The 17467-nt window shown below is 35.6% G+C and overlaps 4 protein-coding genes across 9 annotated transcripts; 3 read left to right on the top strand and 1 right to left on the bottom strand.

Moving 5' to 3' along the window:
* Positions 1 to 2030: 2030 nt before the first annotated feature.
* Positions 2031 to 4027, bottom strand: LOC111468066 (glutamic acid-rich protein-like). Its single transcript, XM_023113117.1, has 2 exons — positions 4001 to 4027; positions 2031 to 2447 (listed from the first exon to the last, which is right to left on the bottom strand). Exons 1-2 carry the CDS (start codon positions 4025 to 4027, stop codon positions 2031 to 2033), a joined length of 444 nt encoding a protein of 147 aa, XP_022968885.1.
* LOC111468299 (rho GDP-dissociation inhibitor 1-like) lies at positions 3941 to 6710 on the top strand. 2 transcript variants are annotated; one of them, XM_023113472.1, is made up of 5 exons: positions 3941 to 4611; positions 4710 to 4776; positions 5445 to 5663; positions 5742 to 5866; positions 6446 to 6710. In XM_023113472.1, the coding sequence occupies exons 1-5, from the start codon at positions 4381 to 4383 to the stop codon at positions 6521 to 6523; spliced, it is 720 nt and encodes a 239-aa protein (XP_022969240.1). In that variant the 5' UTR covers positions 3941 to 4380; the 3' UTR covers positions 6524 to 6710. The 2 variants fall into 2 exon arrangements, with proteins under 2 accessions (XP_022969240.1, XP_022969239.1); XM_023113471.1 differs by having other exon boundaries at positions 5433 to 5663.
* A 2716-nt stretch (positions 6711 to 9426) lies between these two features.
* On the top strand, positions 9427 to 11004 carry LOC111468289 (fasciclin-like arabinogalactan protein 7). The gene is made up of 2 exons (XM_023113455.1): positions 9427 to 9565; positions 10048 to 11004. Exon 2 carries the CDS (start codon positions 10061 to 10063, stop codon positions 10826 to 10828), a length of 768 nt encoding a protein of 255 aa, XP_022969223.1. The 5' UTR covers positions 9427 to 9565; positions 10048 to 10060; the 3' UTR covers positions 10829 to 11004.
* A 679-nt stretch (positions 11005 to 11683) lies between these two features.
* LOC111468141 (fimbrin-5-like) lies at positions 11684 to 16629 on the top strand. 5 transcript variants are annotated; one of them, XM_023113252.1, is made up of 16 exons: positions 11684 to 11937; positions 12234 to 12372; positions 12478 to 12648; positions 12753 to 12991; positions 13088 to 13259; positions 13355 to 13393; positions 13485 to 13553; positions 13635 to 13751; positions 13842 to 14053; positions 14272 to 14427; positions 14513 to 14712; positions 15530 to 15696; positions 15782 to 15878; positions 15990 to 16081; positions 16162 to 16378; positions 16449 to 16629. In XM_023113252.1, the coding sequence occupies exons 2-15, from the start codon at positions 12286 to 12288 to the stop codon at positions 16375 to 16377; spliced, it is 2034 nt and encodes a 677-aa protein (XP_022969020.1). In that variant the 5' UTR covers positions 11684 to 11937; positions 12234 to 12285; the 3' UTR covers position 16378; positions 16449 to 16629. The 5 variants fall into 5 exon arrangements, with proteins under 5 accessions (XP_022969020.1, XP_022969021.1, XP_022969019.1 ...); XM_023113253.1 differs by adding an exon at positions 12050 to 12071 and having other exon boundaries at positions 16162 to 16629; XM_023113251.1 differs by having other exon boundaries at positions 12237 to 12372; positions 16162 to 16629.
* The last annotated feature ends 838 nt before the right edge of the window (positions 16630 to 17467 follow it).

Raw genomic sequence — 17467 nt, 5'->3', positions numbered from 1 at the left:
TTTTTTTTTTTTTTTTTTTTTTTTTTTTTTTTTTTTTTTTTTTTTTTTTTTTTTTTTTTTTTTTTTGTTCAAGTCATGATGAGAATTTATTTGGGATTTTCAAATGAGAGAAGAATTTAGTTTATTGATTAAAAAAATTGTGAATATTATAGAAATTTTATTTACTTGAGTTTGTAAATAAATAAATTTATATATTTGTGAATAAAATAGATGTCAGTTATTATTTTATTTTGAATTTTTAACCTTAAAAAATTGTGTAGGATAACTTTTATGAGTGGAAAGTGATTGGATTGACGAGTAAGGTTAACCTCTTTCATAAAACAAAGTGAAAATGGTCGACTCAATGAGTCGTTTTTTAGGTTACTGCTTCTTTGGACTCATGGAACTTAAACCAATCTACTAGGTTCACTTTAAAGCATGACTGATACCGACTATTGTTGCAACAACCATCATTAACAATGGGCGGCATAATCAAATGAAGACTTATGTTGCACGTAACTATTATCTCTTTCAACTTATGTTGCCTTAGATTTCAATTTCTTTAGGAAGTAATAGTCGAACTTAGTGAATAAAGATATCAGCTCTTAGTTTAAATATTGATATTAAAGTAAATAAATAAAATTATATTTGTTAAAGTAACCATTGGACAAACAAATATGATTGAAAAATATTGTTATGTTTTTTAAAACAATGAAACATGTTTGGCCTCAAATTTACCACAACTTTTCTTTTATTTTTGCTGTTTCTTTTTTCACTTATTCCTGTTGGCTTCGTAACGACATGTCGGAATATTTTGATTTTGCACGATATATTCTTGCACTCAAACGACATTACTTTATATATTTCTGTCTCATTTAAAAAAAAAACAATATTTAATAAGAATGTTTTTTTTCTCTTTTTCTTTTTAAATAATTTGTTTTCACTTTGTTCCGAATTTCGCAGTTTCCAGATTGTGTTGGTCCAGTTCCAACGCGTGGTTGGCTGTCGTGAATCTTACGCTCCTAGGCTAAAATCTTCTGCAACACGTTGTAGCCATTCCTCTTTGGAGCCGGTTCTTTATGGACGGGCCTGTGGGCCGTGAAAAATATCACTGGCCCATTATATTTTCGATTTGTCAAAAACACCCCTATTATTGACGAATATAATTAGTTTGGTATTATGGGTAATGGCAAACATGGTCATATTTAGTTAGGTGTTTTCTTTAATTAAAATATTATTTATATATATATATATATATATATATATATATATATATATATATATATATATATATATATATATAGGTAAATTCATTCAGCCTGTCATTTTTTTTTTATCTACTAAGTATTTTTTATGCTCACGGATTAATTTTTTTCAGACGATAATTGATCAGTTGGTCGAGGTGAGGAATGTTCGAAAGTTGTGTATCAAAGAAGTCGTTTCGGAGAATCAGTCTTTTTAATGTGTTAGTCTTAGTTTTGGTCAAATGATATTGTTTGATATGCAAATGTACGCATATGTTTCAAATATTTTAATCAATAGAAAATGTTTCTGTTAAGGATATTTAGTAATAAATTATAGTTTACCATATATATTATATTTGATATTTTATTATAAGGCAAATATCTAATATTTACCTATTATCATATGTATCTTTCCATTTATTGTTATTTTCATATCTTTGTAATTGATTTGATTATAAATAAGATAACTTTCACACCATTTAGGTGTGGTGGATTAATCAAACATTCACAGTTTCAATCTTAATACCATTTGGCCCAAATAAGTTATTAATTCAATCAATTATTAATTTTTATTTTTTTAGCGAATTAGGACATAGATAATAATACCAAAAAACCAAGCCAACAATTTATTACCACGTGGCAAGATGACACGTGTGATGAGCAAACTTCCAATATTCAACACTCCATTTACCTAATTAAATCAAGGAAATTACTCGATAACCCAAAATTATAAATAAAATAAAATTTAAAAAAAAAATCCACAAATTTCTCTTTAACCCTTATCCATGCATAATATCCCATATTACCTTACTCTGTCTTCTCCGCTGGGGCTTCCTTCTTCTCATCTTCTTCCTTTGCCTCCTTTGCTGCCGGTGTATCGGCCTCTGGTGCTGATGACTCGTTGGGACTGTCGCTTTCTTCTTTCGCTACCTCTGCAACTGCTTCGGGTTCTTCCTCTGCCTCTGACTCGTCCGTCAAGATCACAACCTCCTCCTCTTCTTCTTCTACTTCCTCCTCTTCCTCCGTTGCTTCAACCTTTTCATTCAAAACACCCGCTTTGGAATGGGGCGGTTCGGCAACAGTTTCGACTTCAACACTCTCTTCTTTCTCCGCCTTCTCTTCCGGTGTGACGGCCGGTTGCGCTGGTTCCTCAACTTCCTCTTTTGCAGCCGTCTCTTTAAGAACATTTGTTTCTTCTAGGAGAGCCGCATTTGGAGATATAGTCTGCAAATTACCATAAGAATATCTTAAGAGAAAATGTTACAAAAAAATTTGATGATAATATTGCTAAACGTACCCTCTCCACAATGGTATGATATTATCTACCAATAGAGAGAGTATTCTTTGATTATAAACACATGATCATTCTCTAAATTTTAATTTTATAGGTTAACATGAACCTAATCCATGATCTTTTGATCTTTAAAAATTCAACCTAACCCAAACCGACCCACAAATCGATGAAAGTAAAAATGGAATATTATTGAGATATTTCAACGGTGGCCATGGAAATGCTTGTTAAGGAAAATGAAGAAAGGAGGGCGTTGCAGACACGATCGGGGAAGGAGAAGAAAAAATAATTTATGTATGAAATTTCTATGGATCTAGGAATTGGCTTTATATACACAGCTTCAACTCGAGTTTATTATTATAAAATAAGGTATTTATAGAAAAATAAATAAATAAAACGTTGAAATATTAATTATTAATTTTATAATATAAGGTTTGAAGTGTATTCTAGTTGAAATATTAATTTTATAATTATTTTTTATATTAAATAATAGTTATTATCAATTTTTAGCATTATTGGCCTCCCAATAAAGTTGGCTTTTTAAAGTTAATAAAATGTCTCATATTTTGGATTAGAAAATTATTGTCCGACCTTTGTAAGTTTGATTTAAAAAAAACAAATATAAAAGGATTAAAAAAAATTAAACCGAAGGGATATTATCGTGTATCAAAAAAAATGATGGGGATATTAAATAAAATTGACAAAGCGTTACTCACGAGAGTTTTGTGAGTTTTATGGGAGTGTGAGTCGTGTTTCAATCCTAGTATGGTTGATCATTCGAAAAGACCAGCTAAGCATCATTGGTTTGGTCAACCTTTACCTGACCAACACTACGCAGGCTCATCAACACAATGTTTTTTTTAGCTTGATTCAGGATTCAATCCGATATGTTCGATCAATTCCACGCGCTCGTTTGCCACTTTATTCTCCTCTTTTCACCCTCCCGTTGAAAGAAGACACGAGATATCTTTAGGTGCAATACATAATCGGGAAATTTTAGACATAAAACTTAGACATTTTTATTGATATATATGTAAAATTTAGACATAGATATTTCAAGTGATATCAACCTTTAAATGCCTCTTTGGTGTAGGAAGAGGACAATGCCCCTTGGTGTGGCCCTATTTCTACACCTTGTGCATGGGTTTGGATGGTGAAGATGACCCACCAAAGTGGGACCCATTGCACATGTGGAACCTCTCAACCAATAATTAGTTGACACATCTTATTCCTCTAATCACCGGCCACCACGTGTAACAAATCCCCTTTTCTTTTTAATCATCAAAATTTTAAAAATCAATATAAGAAAAACAAAAATGTGTATCATTAATATATCTAATTTACATTATTTATGTGACAAATATATATACGTCCATGATATATCAATATAAAGTATATAATATGATTTTACATCATTTCTAATTCTTCCCCCGCAATTCTCTGCGCTAATTCTTCCCCCGCTATGAAATTTTCAAATCCCACAAACTTTCTCTCTTTCCTTTTCAGCTGCCATCGCCATAACAATCAATGAATCCAGTTCTTCATTTCTTTATGCTGCCTACGCTCTGTCTTTCTCTTTCGGGCATTTCGGATCACCACACGACTTTCTCTTCGTCCCAAACCCCAAACCAGATCCTAGTTCTTGTTCGTTCCTGGTCTTTTCCCCTTTCCCTTTCTGGGTCTTGTCTGTTCCCTTGCTCCACAAAAAATGGAAGAGATCCACCCCTGTTTTTGACCCATTCTTTCAATTTCTTTACTGGGTTTTCTCGTAAGGGAATGATGAGTAATTAGAGCTTGTTTATGTTCTAATTTGTTGGGTATTTTGTGGATTTTGTTCTGTTTCTTTGTGTTGGTTTAACCCTTTGAATGTCTTTGGCTGTTGGAGCGGCTTTGGATTCCAAGAACATGGGGTTCGATGAGAATCGTGAGGAGGGAGAATCATTGGATAGCCATGGGAAGGGGAATGAAGCTGAGAAGATTGGTGGGCAAATGAGTGAAAATTCTGTTTATGCAACGGAGGATGAGGGTGATGATGAAGGAACCAAAATCGAGTTGGGGCCTCAACTCACATTGAAAGAAGAGCTTGAAAAGGATAAGGTTAATCTTGTTCTTGTTCTAACATTCAAGATTGTTTTGTAATCAATTTTCTGCGTGTATAAGCTTTGTTTCTGTTCTTTTGTGGTATGTAAGTTCAGGATGATGAGAGTCTGAGGAGGTGGAAGGAGCAGCTTATTGGGACTGTGGATTTAGAAAACGCTGGAGGTAATTATAACTTGGAATTCTTCCTTGTTCTTGTTTTTCGATGTATGTCGTTGTTCTGGAAATTCCACATTAGTTGAAGAGGAGAACGAAATTCTTTAGAAGGGTGTGGATACCTTTCTCTAACAAAACCTTGAGGGAAGCCCAAAGAAAATAGCCCCAGCGATGGGCTTAGGCGGTTACGACGGTGTGCCAGTGAGGATGCTGGCCCACAAGAGGGGGATTGTGGGATGCTGGCCCACAAGGAGGGATTGTGAGATCCCAATTGGAGGGGGATCCCACATCCCCACATCGGTTGGAGAGGGGATTGTGAGAACCCAGATCGGTTGGAGAGGGGATTGTGAGAACCCAGATCGGTTGGAGAGGGGATTGTGAGAACCCAGATCGGTTGGAGAGGGGATTGTGAGAACCCAGATCGGTTGGAGAGGGGAACGAAGCATTCCTTATAAGAGTGTGGGAACCTCTCCTAATCCGACCCAAATGGGGAAGTCCAGAAGGAAAAACCCAGAGAAGACAATATCTGCTAGCGGTGGGAAGCCCAAAGAGAAGTTTCCACACTTTTATAAGAAACACTCTTCAACGTGGGATCTCACGTAAAATACTTCCAGCCATATAGCTTTTCTTTTGGTTTGGTTTTGTTTGTGAGTACCAATTCTCAGGTGTTTTTGTAGAAACTGTTGAGCCAGAGGTGAAGATTCTAAGTCTGTCAATAGTGGCACCTGAGAGACCAGACTTGGTTCTTCCCATTCCGGAAGATGGGAACCTGAAAGGGCTGTGGTTTACCCTGAAAGAAGGCAGTCCTTACAGCCTCAAATTCTCCTTCCAAGTCAATAACAACATTGTTGCAGGCCTCAAGTACACCAACACTGTCTGGAAAACTGGTGTCAAAGGTTTCTTTCTATGTCTGATTCGTCTCTTCGTTTATACAAGTTCGAGTTTGGACGATTCGTAACTCGTGTATGTTTCAGTTGACAGCTCCAAAGAGATGCTTGGAACTTTCAGTCCCCAGGTAGAGGCCTACACTCATGTAATGCCAGAGGACACCACGCCCTCTGGCATGTTCGCCCGTGGATCATATTCAGCAAGATCTAAGGTCAGCTTGTTTTTGTAACTCTTGAACTTCTGTGATATTGTCACATAACAATGCCTCGCTCATGAACACAAAATCCTTTACATTATTCCCGTGTCTTCATGCTGTCCGAATCATGTGGCCCCATGAATCCATTTATTGATCCCTCTTCTGCTGTCCAGCCATGTTCTTCTATACAATATATGCTAAACAACCCCCTCTCCTCATTCAAAACCAGCACCACTTTGCACACATATTGTCTGTTTTGGCCTGTTACGTATTATCGTCAACTTCACAATTTTAAAATACTTCCGGTGATTGACTCTGATATTATTTGTACCAGCCCAAGCCCACTACTAGTAGATATTGTTTTCTTTAACCTGACCTGTTACATGTCGTCATCCACTTTGATACGTATCGGACCAAAGTGGACACTATCTGCTAGTAGGCTTAGACTGTTACACTTCTTTTAACCTCAAACCTCATTCGGACGGTGTATAACTCAAAACTGAGTGGAATTGATCATATCATTTGGCTCAAAGAACAGCTCTATATTGGTAGTTATAATGAAGTATGAATAGGTTTTTCTGTATGTTTTTGCAGTTTGTTGATGATGATAACAAGTGTTACTTGGAAATCAACTACACATTTGATATCAGAAAGGAGTGGGCTGCAACATAATAAGCCAATGAATAGCCTGAGGAGCAGTGATGTTCTGTTCTTAACCTGCCATTTTAGTCAATTAATTTCTCTTTTAATTACATGTAATTATAATTAAGGCCAACAAGTTTGTTAATTGCTAGGTTTATGCTGCATCCAAACTCTTACAGGTTTTCAGTGGTTGGGATGAGAAGCTGAATGAATGGAAAAAAAATTGAAAATATATATATTTTTTAAAAGTATTTCAACAACTTATTTAAAAAATGTATGTTTATTATTATTATTATTATTTAATATAATTCTTGTAACAAATAAACGTGCAATATAATGCAATAAAAGAGACTTTTAGAATATTATTTTTTACAATAATAAAAATAATAATCATTGAAAAAAGAAGCTAACAGGCTGTTTGGCTTGGTTGTTTCTGACTATTTCTGACAGATTTGAATCCAAGTGAAAATTACAGACATCCTTAGGTCAATTCTCANAATTCTTCATCACTCTAAATTACTTCATTTCTTTTACTGCATGCATTGCCACAGTAACTACTATTTTAATTACCTCCTCATTGCTATTGTTTTAGGTACTCTTCCTATTCCCCGGACTTCACTTACCCTACGGTTTGTACTCACATCTCTTTTTTACCTTCATTAATACTTCTTTAGGGAAGGGTGAAAAGTAAAAGATTCTGTATATTATCTGGTCAAAGGGTTCAAAACTGAAAGTTAACAAAACCAATTTCCTGTTTTACTTGTCTTGTCGTTTTAATGGGACACTTTCTGTTTTTGCAATTAATATTGTAACAGACCCCCTCTTTCAATTTTTTTTTTTTTTTTTTTTTTTTGTGAAATTGTAGTGTCAGGCTTTGATATCATTTGTGATAGTTCATGCACTATGAGTAGATATTGTTCAATATGGGTTTTCCCTTTCTAAGTTTTAACTATGAACAGTTTATTGTTTTGATAAATTATTGTTCCTACACAAAATAGTGAAATTTTGTGAATAAAATGGAGTAAATACTCCTACGTTGTTTGTAAATTATTTTTACGAGATTAATAATATTTAGAGGGGAAGATTATAGATTCTAGAGTAATCTTTATACATAATAAAAGAATTTGTTTATTAAAGAAAAATAATAAAAGAAAATTGGGAGCTGGTAATTAAGGAAAAACAAGAGAAATTAGTGATATTTATGAGATGTTCACATGTGATTAAAATGCATTAATTTTGTCAGCTCGAAACCAGCAAATTTGTTTGGTTCTTTGACGTTGCCCTCACATCTTCCAACCCTTCTACACATTTTTGCTAATGAATCTATTTTGGTTAACGGGGATGAAGATTCATGTTATAAATTGTCTTAATATTGTCTAAATTAGCAATAATCTTTGCAAATGTCGATAAAACGAATTAAAAAGTAAATATGATATAGAATTCAAAATAGGAAATAAAAGGAGTAATTAGCAAAAAGGATAAAATAGCTATAAAAAAGGAGTACTTAGCAAAAAGGAAAGAAACATAAAGACAGCATGGAAAATACCTAGATCCAACTATTATAAATAATAGACAATTTGATGACTTGGACATATGATTGGACTTATGATCAATCATGAAACGGTGGGTTAATGGGTCACGACTTCCTCCCTTCTAAACACAATCTTAATGAGCTGGCAATATTATAATTAAATTAAAGATATTTGATTATCACACTTCTCCAAATAAGCATGAGGTGCCTTGCCACCCACGATGAGCTGCTTCAATTTTTCTTTCTTCTAATTAATTCATGCTTAAAAAATGTGGGAAAAAAACCCTCTCTTTATTTTTTATTTTTTTTCTAATTTTTCTAGTATGGGTTCAAATTGTAAATAATATTTAAATATTTATTTTTTAAAAAATATATATGAAGGAAATAGTATTTAAACAAAATATATATATATATATTATATTTGTATCATTAATTTTATTGATTTAATGCTTCTACTTCACATTATTAGTGTTAATTATTAATTATATGAATTGATCTTGTATTTTACATTTCTAGTATTAATTATTAAGGATTAATCAGCTAATTTTCAGTATTAATCATTTGAAAGTTGAGATTGATCGAATCATGGGCCGTAGGGCCGCCCCAAACGGCAGAAACCACCGTGGGACGGCGGTAGCCGGAGGTGAGATTCGGATGTTGGTTTTGTTATTGGATGATAATCATTGAAAGAGAGACAGTTGGCGGCAGAGCCGACCTCGGAGTTGGAGCACCAAACCCGACACCAAATTCCCTTGGTGGGCCCCCGATATGTTCTATTTCATTTTTGCTTCTCGCGATATTTTGATTAATTTGTCGTTGCGTATTATTTTTTTTTTTTCCTCTTTTTCTTTAATTATAATTTTCCGACGAGGGCACGAAACATTCGTGAATAAATTGATAAACCTAATTTGAGATAAAAATAAATACTCCAAAAATTTAAATAATTAAAAAGAAAAGAAAATAATTTTCTTTTAAAAGATTCTATTCATTTAGTAAAATTTACACACGAACCAATAATAATAATAACAATAATACATCACTTCTTTTTTATCAACATAATTTAATATCCTAAAATCCAAACTCTAATTTCAAAATTTTAATTGTGTTATTCAAAGCATTCAGTGAATAAACTAAGTTACTGTACAAAAAAATTTCAACATTATTGTGAGGAATGTTCAAATTCGATGGTTCGACAGGTAATAGTAAACCGACACCCAAAATGATTAACTATTTTTTTTTTTTTTGTTCGATCTAAAAAGGAAAAGAAATTAAAAATAGAAAAAGAAAAGGTAAAAAAGAATTAGTTCAACTGTGATTAAGAAAGGGTACCCTACATGGCCCACTTGTTAAGAGAAAAGCCTTCCCATTAAAGTATGGTTTTTTTTTATGTCTTAAGGAAGACCCCATCTCTTAGTTCACGACCCATTTGCTGTTCTTCTCCATTTCTTTAAATACTTGTTTCAAAGTTTCAATCTTTATATTTGTGTTCTTCATCTCCTTCCAAATTATTTCTCTGTCAGAGCTTTTCTCTTGCCTGGCTGGTTAGTATCCCTCTCATTGTGCCTTTCCCTTGTTGCCATTGCTAATTATGCCTCTTTTACATTTGGGTTTGCTTGCTTATGCCTGCTATCATTTCTACTGAGCCGATCTAGATCTGGGTCTTTCTTTTTTTCACTTCTTTCTTTGAGATTTGTTGATTTGGGTTTTGTTTGAAGGAGTGATGGGACAATTTGAATTGTTTATTTGTGTTTGTATGCCTTTGAATTCTTTTTCCTTCTAGTTTTTCTGTTTGATTTACTTATGATCTTTGAATGTGTTGTTTTCTTGTTTTTTCTCTGTTTAAGTTGGTTAATGAGCTTGTGAGATCTGGGTTTGGACTTGTTTAGATTAGTTCTTCCTGAGATTTAGTCAGCTTTAACTTTAACTGCAGCTGAACTGTTTGTGAAAATGTCTCTATGAACTTGTGAAGCATATTGATTTAGAATTCTAAGATCTGATACTGGGTAGCTTTTTTGATCTGCAGGAAGTTGTGGAAAATGGAATTTTCCATGATTTTCACTGTTTGTAGTGCATTGTTGCTTCTGAGTTCTTCATCTGCAGATGCCCAAACAGCCAGCCCACCATCACTTAGCCCAGCCCCAGCACCAGCGCCAGCCTCAGATTTTGTTAACCTCACAGATCTGCTCACTGTGGCTGGTCCATTTCACACCTTCCTCAGCTACCTCCAATCCACCAAAGTTATTGACACCTTCCAAAACCAAGCCAATAACACAGAGGAAGGAGTGACTATCTTTGTCCCAAAAGACAGCGCTTTCTCGGCGCAAAAGAAACCGTCTCTCTCGAATCTCACTGACGATCAGCTCAAATCTCTCATCCTATTTCATGGCTTGCCACATTTCTATACCCTTTCTGAATTTAGGAACCTCAGCCTTCAGAATCCGATCACGACATTTGCTGGTGGGCAGTACAGTTTGAACTTCACAGACGTTTCAGGGTCTATCCACATTGGCTCTGGCTGGACTAACACAAAAGTGAGTAGCAGTGTGCATTCAAGTGACCCTGTAGCAGTTTACCAAGTTGACAAAGTTCTGCTGCCTGAGGCAATCTTCGGAACCGATATCCCGCCCACCCCAGCACCGGCACCGGCACCCGATATCGCTCCTGCTGCAGATGCTCCTTCAGCTGATAGTGATGGAAAGACTGCTCCATCTTCAGAACCAAAGCCATCATCTTCCAACAGGATCATCAACTGGGGGAGTTTGATTCACATTGTTTTGGCAATTTCAGGTGGATTTTTGTTTTGATTGTCATAAAACATCCTACCACCCATTTATTACATTAAGAAAACAATATTGTCATTTTGTTCTGTTATTCATGTGAAGCTCCATTTTTTTGTGAACATATATGTTGTTTGATTTGTGCATGAGATTTCCTATTGTGTGGTCTATAAATTATGATGGGGAAGGAATTTTGTTTTACAGTTCAATGTTTTATTTCAATATAAAGCAATACCGCACACCAATTCTTATATTCGGATACTCTCCCATCCCAAGAACACGTCTCACTTGATAAACTTCAATAAGTAAAAAATTCGATTATCCTAACTCTACTAAGGATCACGTTTGTTACGTTCAAAGTTCTCCCGAAACATGTGCTCTTAAACATGTTCTAGCACCGACAGTTTGAACTTGCTCGAGCTCGAAGAAGTTGAGGCCATTGAAATAACTTAAACTATTGAATAATTAAGAAAGGTTGACAATGACATTATTTTTAGTTTCCAAGCCTTATTTTGTCACAATTTTCAAACTTTATAATATATTTTATAAACATTTGAATAAAGAATTATACCCAAACTTTGAATACAGAAAAATATTTGAATTAGTGCCTTTTATGAGAACAAATAATTCACTTGTAAGGTTAAAAATTTAAGTTTTTTTTTTTTTCTTTTTATCTAATAAAGGAAGAGAGGCATTTGAAGTTTGGTAGTAAATTTTTGAATTTGGGTTGATTATGAGTACCAAGCCATTCGTGCATTAATTAATGGAAATTAAAGCCTCCCAAAGAGAAAGATTGCGTGATGATTAAGAAATGTATTAGAGAAAGAGAGAATGAACAAAGGAATCAATGGATTTTCATTTTGAAAACTCTCAAAGAGAACGAAAACATGAAGGAAGGAAAAAGGGTGTTGAATTAAATTCCATATCATTTTTTTGTTCAAGCATTTCAGTGGCTGAGTTTAGTTTTTGGCTCCCCATTTTATGGGTCTCAGCAGTTCCTCAAAACAAGCACGATTTTCTCTCCTTTTCCTCGCCTATTCTTGTCCCTACTCTTTGCCTCTTCACATCCTCTTCTTCACCATGAGATTCATTTCTTGATTAATCGCCTCCATCTCAAGCGCATGAGTTTTCTCTAGGTATCATAGTCTTTTAATCTCCTTTTGCATTGCTCTTAATTGTTTTTCCTTTCTGGGTTTTCTTTATTTCCATTGAATTTGTTGATTTCACACTGTTGGATTAATCCCCAAGTCTGAAGTACGCTGAATCGCAGGTAATCTATGTCTCTTCAAATGGGTTTTTGTTGGTTTTTCATTTCATGGAATCTATCGTTTCGTCAATGATCGTCTTTGTTCCATGTTTTTGATGTTGGTTTCATTGTAATTGGTATAGTCTTTTGTTTGTTTCTAGTATTGATTGGAATTTATTGTTTCAGTAGTTAGGAAAATTTCTTTGTGTTTAAAGATTGTGCAAAAAGAGAGGTGAAGATGTCAAGCTTTGTGGGTGTTCTTGTTTCTGATCCATGGCTTCAAAGTCAATTCACCCAAGTCGAGCTTCGAACCCTCAAATCCAGAGTAAGCATTTAACTCCCTTTTGCTTGAGAGCTGCTCAAGTTGTTTTTGGTTATGTTCTTGTGAATTCTTTTCAGTTGATATGAGAAATGGTTTTTATGGATTCAGTTTCTTTCGGTAAGGAGCCAATCGGGTCGTGTCACGGTCGAAGATTTGCCTCCTGTTTATGCGAAATTGAAAGCTTTCAGTGGAATATTTACTGAGGATGAGATTAAAGAATTCTTGAAGGAAACAAGTCGAGACGTCGGTGAAGAAATCGATTTTGAGTCGTATCTTAGGGTGAGTTTATTCATTATTGGATTGCTATCTGTTTATGTTGAACTTTTCTACAAGCAAAAGCAGTAGTTTTGCAGTGGTTGAATTTACATGATTCATTACTGTAGGCATATTTAGATTTACAAGCCAGAGCCACAGAGAAATCAGGCGAATCTAAGAATTCGTCTTCGTTCCTCAAGGCTGCCACAACTACGTTCCATCACGCAATTAACGAATCCGAGAAGGCGTCTTATGTTGCACACATAAACAGTTTTCTGGCTGAAGATCCATTTCTGAAGAATTATCTCCCTTTAGATCCAGCTACCAATGATTTGTTTGACCTTGCGAAAGACGGTGTTCTTCTCTGGTAGTCGAAACAACTTAAATATAGACGTTTCGATGTTTAACTTTGTGTTAGATCCATCTACCAATCTTTGTTTATGCTTTTGGTTGCCCTGTGCAGTAAGCTCATCAATGTAGCTGTTCCAGGGACCATAGACGAACGAGCTATCAATACGAAAAAAGTCCTTAATCCATGGGAGAGAAACGAAAACCATACACTCGGCCTTAACTCTGCAAAGGCTATTGGATGCACAGTGGTTAACATTGGCACACAAGATTTGGTTGAAGCTAGAGTGCGTTCAAAGCTACCTCTCTGTAGCATGTTCATTTAAATAAATTTATTGTAAATTTTCCTAATCTTTGTCCCCTGTTTTATTTTATGTTCTAGCCACATCTGCTGCTTGGATTGATATCACAAATCATTAAGGTACAAACGAATCGATCTTCTTCATTTGATTTTCCGAGGTCTTCACTATTCGGACGCTTTGTTTATTTCTTTTAATCATCTGGGAATGTAGATTCAAGTGCTGGCTGATCTTAATCTGAATAAAACTCCTCAACTTGTGGAACTGGTTGATGATAGCAAGGTGATCCTTTTGAAATTTTTCTTGAAGCTAATATCATATGATTTGTAACACTTCTTACAATTATTATCAATAATCTTGCAGGAGGTGGAAGAACTCATAGGGTTGGCACCAGAGAAAGTTCTACTCAAATGGATGAATTTTCATCTGAAAAAAGCTGGCTATGAGAAACAAGTTACAAACTTTTCATCAGATGTGAAGGTTAGAAGATTGATTATAAAAGTTAGATATTTGAATGGATTTTAGATCTTTGATCATCTAAACTTAGTTAGATCCGTTCGTCATTTGCAGGATGGGGAGGCATATGCTTATCTGCTCAATGTTCTTGCACCGGAGTTCTCTGGTCCATCGACTTTGAACGTGAAAGATCCTACCGAAAGAGCAAATATGGTTCTTGAGCTTGCAGAAAAACTGGATTGTAAAAGATATCTAACTCCCAAGGACATTGTTGAGGGCTCACCTAATCTTAATCTTGCATTTGTTGCCCAAATTTTTCAGCACAGGTGAGAAGATTCATTTTCTTCTTCGTGTTTGGTTTAGACTGAACCACGATGGTTAACCGGTTATTCGAGTCTTACCCATGAGACGAAATATCAAAAGTTGGAGGTCCATATGATTTCGAGTCGAAAACTTGATTGGAATATAGAGAATTTGTTGACTGGTTGTCTATAGCAGTATGTTTCAATGAATATCTTATTTGAATTGCGAACTTGTAATGCAGGAATGGGTTGTCTGCCGATACTTCCAAAATGTCATTTGCAGAAATGATGACTGATGATGCCAAAACTTCGCGGGAGGAGCGGTGCTTCCGGTTGTGGATTAACAGTATTGGCATAGCTACATATGTCAACAATGTTTTCGAGGACGTCAGACACGGGTATTGTTTTTGTTTTACCATAACTTATGAATCAACTATGTATCCTCCTATTTATGGACAAGCTTGAGATACGTCCATACTGCAGATGGGTTCTTTTGGAAGTTCTTGACAAGGTTTCTCCTGGATCAGTAATCTGGAAACAGGCAACAAAGCCTCCTATCAAGATGCCATTTAGAAAAGTTGAGAATTGCAACCAAGTAGTAAAACTTGGGAAGGACTTAAATTTTTCTCTTGTAAACGTAGCTGGGAATGATATTGTGCAGGGAAACAAGAAGCTTATACTAGGTAACTGCGAAATTTCTCCTCGTTTCTAGAATTCGTACACTTCGTTCACTTATATTTTTTATCGATATTCACATTCGAGCTTGAAATGAGATGTTGTTATGTTGTGATTTATCAGTTGCTAGCAGGAAGATTAATCAACCATACTTTTTAGCTATATACATCTAGAAAAAGAATGAAAATGATTTGTGTAACAGCCAAATCCCACCTCTAGTAGATATTTTCCTCTTTGGAGTTTTTCTTTCGGACTTCCCCCCAAAGTTTTTAAAACGCGTCTGCTAGGGAGAGGTTTACACACCTTTATAAAGAATGTTTTGTTCCCCTCTCCAACCGATGTGGAACCGATGTGGGATCTCACAGTCCACCTCTCTTCGGGGCCCAGTGTCCTCGTTGGCACTCGTTCCCTTCTCCAATAGATGTGAAACCTTCCAATCCACCCCCTTCAGGGCCCAGCGTCCTTACTGACACACCGCCTCGTTTCCACCCCCTTTCGGAGCTCAACCTCCTCATTGGCACATCGCCCAGTGTCTGGCTCTAATACTATTTGTAACAGTCAAAGCTCACCGCTAATAGATATTGTCCTCTTTCAGGTTTTCCCTCAAGGTTTTTAAAACGCTTTTGTTAGGTAAAGGTTTCCAAACCCTTATAAAGAATGTTTTGTTGTTCCCCTCTCCAACGGGGATAGATGATTTTACTGCCTAGTTACTGCTGTTGATTCAAAATTCCCATTCTGTAATATAAGAGACTTGGAGATCCTCAAACTAGAGGTAGAAATTGCAAGACCAAACATCTAAAGACAACTGGCTTCTTTATTGAGCAGCATTTCTATGGCAACTGATGAGGTTTTCTATGCTTCAACTGTTGAGAAACCTGAGATCACACTCTCAAGGTAAAGAGGGCAAAGAGATTACAGATGCTGATATTCTGAACTGGGCAAACAACAAAGTGAAGAAAGCCGGTAGAACCTCCCAAATGGAGGGCTTCAAGGTAAACAATTGAAGAATGTTCGCATTGTTACGTCGACTCTCTTTCGTTGATCGTTTCAGGTCGATGATATTACTTCTGGTTTCAGGATAAGAACCTTTCAAATGGCGTCTTCTTCCTCGAACTTCTTAGTTCTGTGGAGCCAAGGGTGGTGAACTGGGCTGTTGTTACAAAAGGAGAAACTGGTGAGTTCTTGTGCCCCTTTTCCTCAAGTTCCATCCTTTTCATGTGGGATCGTTTCAATTTTGCGCGAACGGGTCAGGTAGCTGTCTTACCGTAAAATTGTCAAATTGCAGACGAAGACAAGAAGCTGAACGCGACGTATATTATTAGTGTCGCTCGAAAGCTCGGCTGCTCCCTTTTCTTGCTCCCTGAAGATATTATTGAAGTAAGTTGCAACTAAGTAGATAATGCCTAATCTTTTCAAGAACTGCTGATTGTAAGTGTTGAATTGTTGTTCTTGAACAGGTGAACCAAAAGATGATCCTTATACTGACTGCTAGCATCATGTACTGGAGCCTGCTGCAACAAGCAGGGGAGTCTGAGCTGTTAACCATGAACGACGGTAACGTTTCAGATGCAAGCACCGAAACGTCCATGGACGGGACAGGATCATCCTTGGCTGCCCAGACATGTGCTTTGGCAATGGAGGACACTGCTGAAGTTCAAAATGAAAATTCTTAACAGACAGCTACCCAGAAAAGCAAAGTCAGCATTCCTTTTTTTCCCTTTGATTAAATTTGTTTATTGCGAGGATATAATACAGGAAGAAAAATGGTTACATTTTTAGCTTGTTCTACTGTTTGGTGATAGTTTCATGAGACCCATATCTTATGTGGAAATAGTAGGGTCCTGTATATTCATCCTCTTTCAAATTTTGAACTAGAAAATTTTGTTCATTAGGTTATAATTTCTTTTGAACCATTATTATATCAATACAATAATAATAATATGGGAAAGGGAAGGGGTTACTATCCTTATCCCTTCCGATATTTGGTTTAGACCTATACTCTCGACTTAAATGTCTTGAAGTTTGAATCTCTCAACTCTACGTCGTTAAGACTTTGGCCTTTGCGTTAAGAGCCTCACCAGCAAAGCTGCTGCAACCGCTGTGGTGGTGGAGGTGGTGGTGTGACAACAACCGTGGTGGCATGTTCGTCATGGCGTTTGCCAACGAATCTAAAGCCTCCTTTGAATCTATGGCGTTTGATATCATCAATTTGGTCAAGTTCTATCATATAACTTCTACTATGTTATCGTTAGAATCAACATAGACAACTCTAAATCAACACGATAACTCTTTTTAAACATATTGAAAAATAGGAAAAGTTGAGAAGATGAAAAATCACTCGAATTAATGAAAACAACCATCATCTATTTAATTTAAACGTTTTTTTTATATATATTATATTAATCCTTGCATTTCTTCATTTTTATATCGCTAGGTTTTAATTATAAAAAGTAGTTCTTATTTTAAGTATCAATAATAATAGTAGTAGTAGATAGGTCTAGACGTTTAATGTCACATCTACCATATGTATGCGTATTAAATTTTCGGGTAAGATTCAAACTTTTAACTTAGGGTATTAGATAAAAACAATAATTACCCTCAAATTATTCCAGTTTTAAAAGAATTAGGCAATGAAATATTAATTTGATATTATTTATTTTCATTAGGTAGCTTCTTATCTTTCTACTTTCAACGGCCAAAATTTCACATGATTATTCCCAAAAATTAATAATAGATTACCCAAATCATGATTCATCGTTTGAG

The sequence above is a fragment of the Cucurbita maxima genome, unplaced genomic scaffold (genome assembly GCF_002738345.1).
Source record: "Cucurbita maxima cultivar Rimu unplaced genomic scaffold, Cmax_1.0 Cma_Scf00036, whole genome shotgun sequence".
In the NCBI taxonomy this organism is placed as follows: domain Eukaryota; kingdom Viridiplantae; phylum Streptophyta; class Magnoliopsida; order Cucurbitales; family Cucurbitaceae; genus Cucurbita; species Cucurbita maxima.
The sequence above is the reverse complement of the archived record's forward strand: the minus strand, read 5'-3'. Positions and strand labels throughout refer to the sequence as shown.